The sequence below is a fragment of the Anopheles gambiae genome, chromosome 3 (assembly GCF_943734735.2).
Source record: "Anopheles gambiae chromosome 3, idAnoGambNW_F1_1, whole genome shotgun sequence".
Lineage (NCBI taxonomy): Eukaryota > Metazoa > Arthropoda > Insecta > Diptera > Culicidae > Anopheles > Anopheles gambiae.
The window spans coordinates 47425090-47432386 of NC_064602.1; the positions used below are offsets into that span (position 1 = coordinate 47425090).

At 50.3% G+C, this 7297-nt stretch overlaps 1 protein-coding gene across 3 annotated transcripts; it reads left to right on the plus strand.

Moving 5' to 3' along the window:
* Positions 1 to 3: 3 nt before the first annotated feature.
* Positions 4 to 5821, plus strand: LOC5668290 (regulatory-associated protein of mTOR). 3 transcript variants are annotated; one of them, XR_009766537.1, is made up of 4 exons: positions 4 to 705; positions 787 to 3782; positions 3883 to 5097; positions 5199 to 5821. XR_009766537.1 is itself a non-coding variant. In XM_061661587.1 (3 exons), the coding sequence occupies exons 2-3, from the start codon at positions 856 to 858 to the stop codon at positions 4979 to 4981; spliced, it is 4026 nt and encodes a 1341-aa protein (XP_061517571.1). In that variant the 5' UTR covers positions 4 to 705; positions 787 to 855; the 3' UTR covers positions 4982 to 5821. The 3 variants fall into 3 exon arrangements, 1 of the variants encoding a protein (XP_061517571.1); XR_009766538.1 differs by having other exon boundaries at positions 5203 to 5821; XM_061661587.1 differs by having other exon boundaries at positions 3883 to 5821.
* Positions 5822 to 7297: the final 1476 nt, after the last annotated feature.

The window sequence follows — 7297 nt, forward strand, 5'->3', positions numbered from 1 at the left end:
GCTGTCAAATTCCCCCCGAAGAAGAAGAGAAAAAGTCGTAGCAAAACGAAAAAGTGTTCAATTTCTAACCTCGCATATTATCCGAAAAGAACCATAGGTTGGTGTGCGAATTGTCGTAATTCTTGTCCGTGTAGTGCGTGCAAACTAAACAGTGCGATTGATCGTCGGCTGTGATTGAGCTGAGCGAAACATTGTTGCACTGATCGTGGACCAGCTTCTAGCAGCAGCCTTTCGGTAGCTGTGTTACAAAAGCATAAATTAAGCGTTGCGTGCAGAACCACTGCGGAATATAGTTTTACGTATCGACCGTGCCCTGTCGAGGTGTGTTTTTTTTTGGCTACCACATGTGATGTGCTCCGAACGTAAAGCAAACACAAGCTCATAGCAACGGGTTTGCCTATTCTGGAGGTGAGAAATTTTCCTCGCGCCACGCTACGAAAAACAAAAACAAACGCAAAAAGGGCATAGTGAAGCTGGGTGGCGTGGGACGTTCATAACAATCGGGCCCATCGAGTGGTGCACGACACTGAGAGGAGGTGGCAGCGCTGTGCTACTAGAAAACTAGCGTGAGGTTTCGAGCGATAAGCCGAAGAACGGGCGGTGGTATAATCAGGAAAAGAATTGATAACAGGACAAGGAGCTTGATAGGAGTTTCTGGCAGCAGCAGCAGCAGCATCTTTGAGAGGAGCAAAAACAGAGAGAAAGGTTCGATCGGGTGTTGGTCATGCTGTGTTGTGGTCGTTTTCATGTACAATGCTAACACATCAGTATTACTGTTCTTTGCAGCTCTGTCCAGCACGTCGAGTTCAACCTCTCCATTTGGGTTCCGTCGGTTCCGTAAAAGGCATGTAAATAATGATTGAAACAACAGAACAATCGAAAGACTCCAATGACGCGGAAGATGAGGATGATGCTTTGTTGCCGGTCTGTTTCAACTGTGAGCGACATCGGGGCAAGATCCTTGGCATCAACTGCACGACCCAATGTTGGCGTGTACGAGACCGCATGAAAACGGTGAGCGTGGCGCTGGTGCTGTGCCTCAACATCGGTGTCGACCCGCCGGATGTGGTCAAAATCGACAAGTGTGCGCGGGTAGAGTGCTGGATCAATCCGGCATCCTACTCGCCCGGGAAAGCGCTAGAGATGATCAGTTACCAGCTACAGAAGCAGTACGAACGGTGGCAGCCTCGCGCCCGCTATCGGCACTCACTCGACCCAACGATGGAGGACGTGAAGAAGCTGTGCACCTCGCTGCGTCGGAATGCGAAAGAGGAGCGTGTGCTGTTCCACTATAACGGCCACGGTGTGCCGCGTCCGACGGCCAATGGCGAAATTTGGGTGTTCAATCGGAATTTCACGCAGTACATCCCGCTGTCCATCTATGACCTGCAGACGTGGATGGGCGCTCCATCGATTTACGTGTACGATTGCTCAAACGCCGGCATTATCGTGAACAGTTTTCACACGTTCGCCGATCAGCACGAGCTTGAGGTGGAGCATATAAGGAATCGAAGCGGCAGCACGGTGGGACACACGGGCGGCGACCTACAGGCGGAGGATAGTCGCAGCTCACCCTCCCCTTCGACCGGGGGCGCTGGAACGACGACGTACCGGAACTGTATTCAGCTGGCGGCCTGCGCTGCCGATCAGTTGCTGCCGATGAATCCCAACCTGCCGGCGGATCTGTTCACCTCATGCCTTACTACGCCGGTCAAGATGGCGCTACGGTGGTTTACGCTTCAATCCACTTCCAAGCTGGTGCCGGAGGTGACAGAGGAGCTGATTGAGAAAATTCCCGGCCAGCTCAACGATAGGAGGACGATGATGGGTGAGCTGAACTGGATTTTTACCGCCATTACGGACACGATTGCGTGGAACACGCTGCGGCCCGAACTGTTCCAGAAGCTGTTCCGCCAGGACCTGCTGGTGGCGAGCCTGTTTCGCAACTTTCTGCTGGCCGAGCGTATCTTGCGGGCGTACGACTGCACGCCCATCTCTAGTCCGGCGTTGCCCCCCAGCTATCGGCATCCGATGTGGTCGGCGTGGGATTTGGCCCTAGACCAGGCGCTGGCCCAGCTGCCGGACGTGCTCGAGAAAGGAAAACCATTCCAGCATTCGCCCTTCTTCGAGGAGCAGCTGACGGCATTTCAGGTGTGGCTAGAGGGAAGCACCGAGCAGCGCAGCCCGCCCGAGCAGTTGCCGATCGTGCTGCAGGTGCTGCTGTCGCAGGTTCACCGATTGCGTGCCTTGGAGTTGTTGGGACACTTTGTTGATCTCGGTCCGTGGGCGGTTAATCTGGCGCTGAGCGTGGGCATCTTTCCGTACGTGCTGAAGCTCCTGCAAAGCTCGGCCAAGGAGCTGCGCCCGTGTCTGGTGTTCATCTGGGCGAAAATAGTTGCAGTGGATGGGACGTGCCAGATCGATCTTATCCGTGAGCAAGGTCATAAGTATTTCCTGATCGCCCTGCAAGACACCAATCCCGGCGGGCAACCGTTCAAGGGCAATCATCGAACGTACGCTGCGTTCGTGCTCGCTAGCATCGTGCACAACTTCCCGAACGGACAGTCGAGTGCACTGCAGGGGCAGCTCGTGTCCATCTGCCTCGATCAGCTGAACGACGACAGCAATCCACTGCTGCGGCAGTGGTTGGCCATCTGCTTGGGGCATCTGTGGCAGAACTACGAACAAGCACGGTGGTCCGGCGTGCGGGACAATGCGAACGAAAAACTGTACCCCCTGCTCAGCGATCCCTATCCGGAGGTGCGAGCTGCTGCCGTCTATGCGCTGGGCACGTTTATAAGCTCGGTAAAGCAACGGTCGGACCATGCGAACAACATCGATCGCTCGACTGCGATGCACCTTTTCTCCACGGTAAGCAACGATATGAGCCCGCTGGTACGCATGGAGCTGATTGCCGCGCTTCAGTGGATGGTGCTGTTCTTCGAGTCACAGTTTGCCGGCACGTTTTTGCAGCTGGACAGCCCCGAACGGACCACCAATCCGATGAAGCGCGTCCTAAGCACGAGCAATATTATTGGCGTTGGCAAAGCGTCCGTCATGGTTGGGTTCTATCAGAAGCTGTGGAACGGATTCATTGCCCTGTCGAAAGATCCCTTCCCGGAGGTTGCCTCGATGGCGCAGAAAGTCGTTGACTATGTGCGCGCCGACAGCGCCAAGGAGGTGACGGTGTGCGACAAAAGCTCGCACCACTACGGTAGCGCGGCCAGCGTCAGTTTACCTCCGTCACCGAACACTCGTGTCGGTTATCTAGCGGGCGAGTCGCCCCCAACGCACGGGGGAATACACGGCCCCAGTGACAACGGGGGCAGTCACCATCGTCTGGCGAATCAGCAGACGCCACTAGCAATGAAGAAGCGTATCCACGCGGTAAACGACAGTCCAGCGGCCGGACCGGATTATACGGACAGTCCGGATAAATTAGCGTATTCGCAATCGTCCTCACACTCCCTGTCGTCATCGACGGCTCCGCTGAAGCCGATCGTGGGGACTCAGTATATCGAATGGTCGGTCAGCTTCTTTGCCCAACCGTCGAAGCGTATGAACGAAGCGAAAGCGGCCGGTACGGATCACAATTCGTACGAATTTCTCATCCGCAAATCGCGCTGGTTGCGCAACAAAGAGGTACGAGCGGAGGGGCGTACGCAGCGCATGAAGGCGATCTTTAAGCGGCTAGATGTGCAAAGTTGGTCCTGCCGTACGCAGCATGCACCGACGTTCATCAAGCTAAATCCTTACGACGAACAGGTGGCTTTCGCATACAAGTAAGTGAATGCGTTTTGTTTTTTTTATTCCATACTTTACACCAAGTAATTCGTTTGGCAAACTGGAACTATATATGAACTATTGCTCTTGCTTTCCCAGGGATCGAGTCATCGTAGTGAATATGAGCACGGAAGTCACGCACACGCTAATGCCCCAACGACAATCGATTTACGACAGCTCCAGCAACCTGTCCAGCAGCAGCACCAGCTCCGGTTACCACAGCCTGCAGCACCATGGTTCGCACCGTCTAATTAATCAATCCTTCCTGGAGCAGCACCACCCGACGCCCTCACAGTCGCAACAGCCATCGTTATCATCGTTCCCGCACCAACTGAAGCCATCGAACGAGCCGCTGCCCGCGCACGGGTTTGGTAACCACGCACTGGCGGTCACGTCGCTGGAGTTCCTCAACGCGCACGACGTCGGTGTGATAATGGCCGGGTACAGCGACAGCACGATACGATTGTGGCGCCCGAAGGAGACGAGCGACGAAAACCAGCTGCTTTCGGCGTGGCACGGTTTGCTAGATTTCAATACATCAAGCGCAGCCAAGGTAAGCTGTAGCGAGGCGGCACCGGCCGCCCACGGCGGTCTGGTGCTCGCATGGCACCAGCGCACGCAAACGATAATGGCGGCGGGTGAAGCGAAATACATACGCCTGTGGGATGCTGAGCGGGAGATGCGTATCTGTGATATTCCGAGCGGCTCCGACACGGCCGTACTGAAGCTGTCCTGCGCGCCGAACGGTATATTTGCGGCCGGGTTTTACGATGGCAGTGTGCGCATATTCGATCGCCGCTGTCCGCCAGCCGAGACGCGCTGCGCAACCATACGGGAGCACATTAACCCGGTGCTGGCGATCTGCCTGCGCGACGATTGCGAATCGCTAGTGACCGCCGATGTGTCGGCTAGCGTACGGCTCTACGATATAAGGAAAGCGTACTCCTCCGTACAGAACTGGAGCGCCGGGACGGACGTGTCGGCGATGGCGATACACACGAGCGCCGACATTCTCGCCTGTGCAACCAGCCAGATCGTCATCTACGGGCTGGACGGTGTGGTGCTTAGCTCGGGCCGCAGCAACGAAGGATTCATGGCACCCCGGAAGGGTGTGGCCTCCTGTCTGTCGTTTCATAAATACAAACTCAATCTGGCGGCCGGCTACAACGACAATACCGCGGCGGTGCTAGTGCCATAGGGCTGGAAGATGGCTATCGCGTAGATGCCGAACAAACTAAACATTGCTTTACTGCTGCGCTCGTATGTTTTGCTTTCGGATGCATGAAATACGCCGTAAGGCATTGCTACTTGCAGGTAAGGGGCTGGTTTTTTCCATACTCAGGGGCAAGTTCTCTAACAGGAGTAAAATGTGTTGTTTTTTTTAATATTTATATCTATCCACACTCTTGTTTCAGATAGAGCTGCCGGACACCGTTTACCGAACAATGGACATGCTCTGATCAAACCGCGCGCGCATAAACAAGACGCGATGGCGTTAAACAAGAGACAGCCACTCGTTCCTGAAGTCGCTTGCTGAATACTAGCCATGTAAATTGTATGTTTATTCTTTTTTTCCACAACAGTGTACGTATAAAAATTCGCTTAGAAAGCAAAACACGATGCAAGCATAATTTAAAATCAAGAAAATTTGCAAAGAAAAAAAAACTCCCAATGAAAGCCGACGAACCACATTGTTTGTTCCGAAATCGTGCAATATTAATTTTAAGCTTATACTGATGGTACGTACACATATCAATGTAGTAGTAGCCTCCTCTAGAGTAGTCACTAATCCTCGACATAGGTATAGGTACAAACATGTTATCAGGTATGATTGTGTATCTTTTAATTGATTGCTCCATTTGCTCTGTGTACTGGTTATTTGCACGTACAAGTTGCTTTTTAAACTTTCTAGTTTAGTTTAATTTAGCAAAATAATTTTGTTTTTGTAGCGCGGGTTTGATTGAATCACACAAGATTATTGCTTCTTTACGCGTAATATAAAATTGGTAATAAAGTTATTGTTTAGGTATTCACATTAGAGCGTTAGATCAATCTTTTTTTTATTGGGTGATTTTATTTACAAAAAAAGAAAAAAAAACAGTTATAATTTAAAGCGGAAGTTTAATTATGTTTTATCACTTTTTTGGGCAATTTTGTAAATGTAGGTATGCATGCAATGCATATGTGGTATTGTAGTAATTGTACAGTTATACAGGTTTTTTTTTAATTTAATGTTGTGTAATTTAATAACGTTATGCATGTATTAAATAACTAAATTAAAATTTTGCTAAAATGGACCAACTAATGCGTCAACGGATCGATTGTACAGACACCATTAAGCTTAGGTGTCTGGCTGCTGCCACTCGTCTGCAGATTTTCTTCTGTTTCATGGCACTCTACGGCCCTAAGAGCGAATCCATTTTGAACTTCCTTTAATTTCCTTCAAAATGAACTGATAAGTTGCTTTAATATAATAGCTGGGGAGTAATCGAAATCTAAACGTGCAACAAATTGGAGACGTTTGTCTTGGAACTTTTGATTCCAAAACATCTCATCGTTTTATGCTGCTTACGTTCCTCGCTGGACTGGATGCTCCGTTATGAAGACGAAGATTCTCCGAATGGTATCGTTTGTAATCGAAACTGATTTATTAGCAAGAAAATATTGGAAAACAGTGCAGAAAAAATGGACTTCCGCCATACTTTTTGATTAGGATTCATGACGACCACCCATCAATTTGAACATTAAATGTTTGTTCCTGGTTCTATTGAAACCAAGGATAACCGCGCAGTGTATACCTTCCGTCCGTGTATAAATCTGACGAAACCCTCTTAGCCGCGTTCGAGAAGAAGATGCACAGAGAAGGATTCTTGTCATGTTCTACGCATGGAAACGGACGACCCAGCCCGTAAAGTCTTTTTAGGCCGTCCACAAGGACAGAGGAAGCGTGTTAGGCCCAAATTGATACGTCCGCCATTAAGGCCGGGATAACGGACTGGCAGACAAAGGCGCGAGACCGTGAGTGATTTCGGACACTCCTGAGGCAGGCCAAGGTCGCAAAGCGGTTGTAGCGCCGGATAAGTAAGTAAGTAAGTATACCGTCCGTAGATAGTCATCATTGAATGAGGGATAACCGAACGATAATTCGAAGAATTTAACGTCCTGGATTTTGAAACTCCCATGTTGTTGGTAGCTATTTTATCGTAGAAATGTGATGACCTGCGAGTTATTCCCTACATGATTGTCTGCTTTGGGCAGATTAGTCTACCGTCCTCTAATATGCATTCCCTCGTGAACTAGTCTCATTAACGGTAAAAAGCACTATAAAAGAGATATTGTTCCTCAGTATTTATGTCCCAAGCAGTGCTTTTGGACCATACCACAAAGAAAGGAAGTTGTTAGGGTATCTAGAAAGTTATGGGGATGCATGAGCGCTTATGGTACAAAGCCTTATTCACTACCTTGCTTAAGCGATTCTTGCTATTAACATGTTCAAACATGCTCCGTAACCACG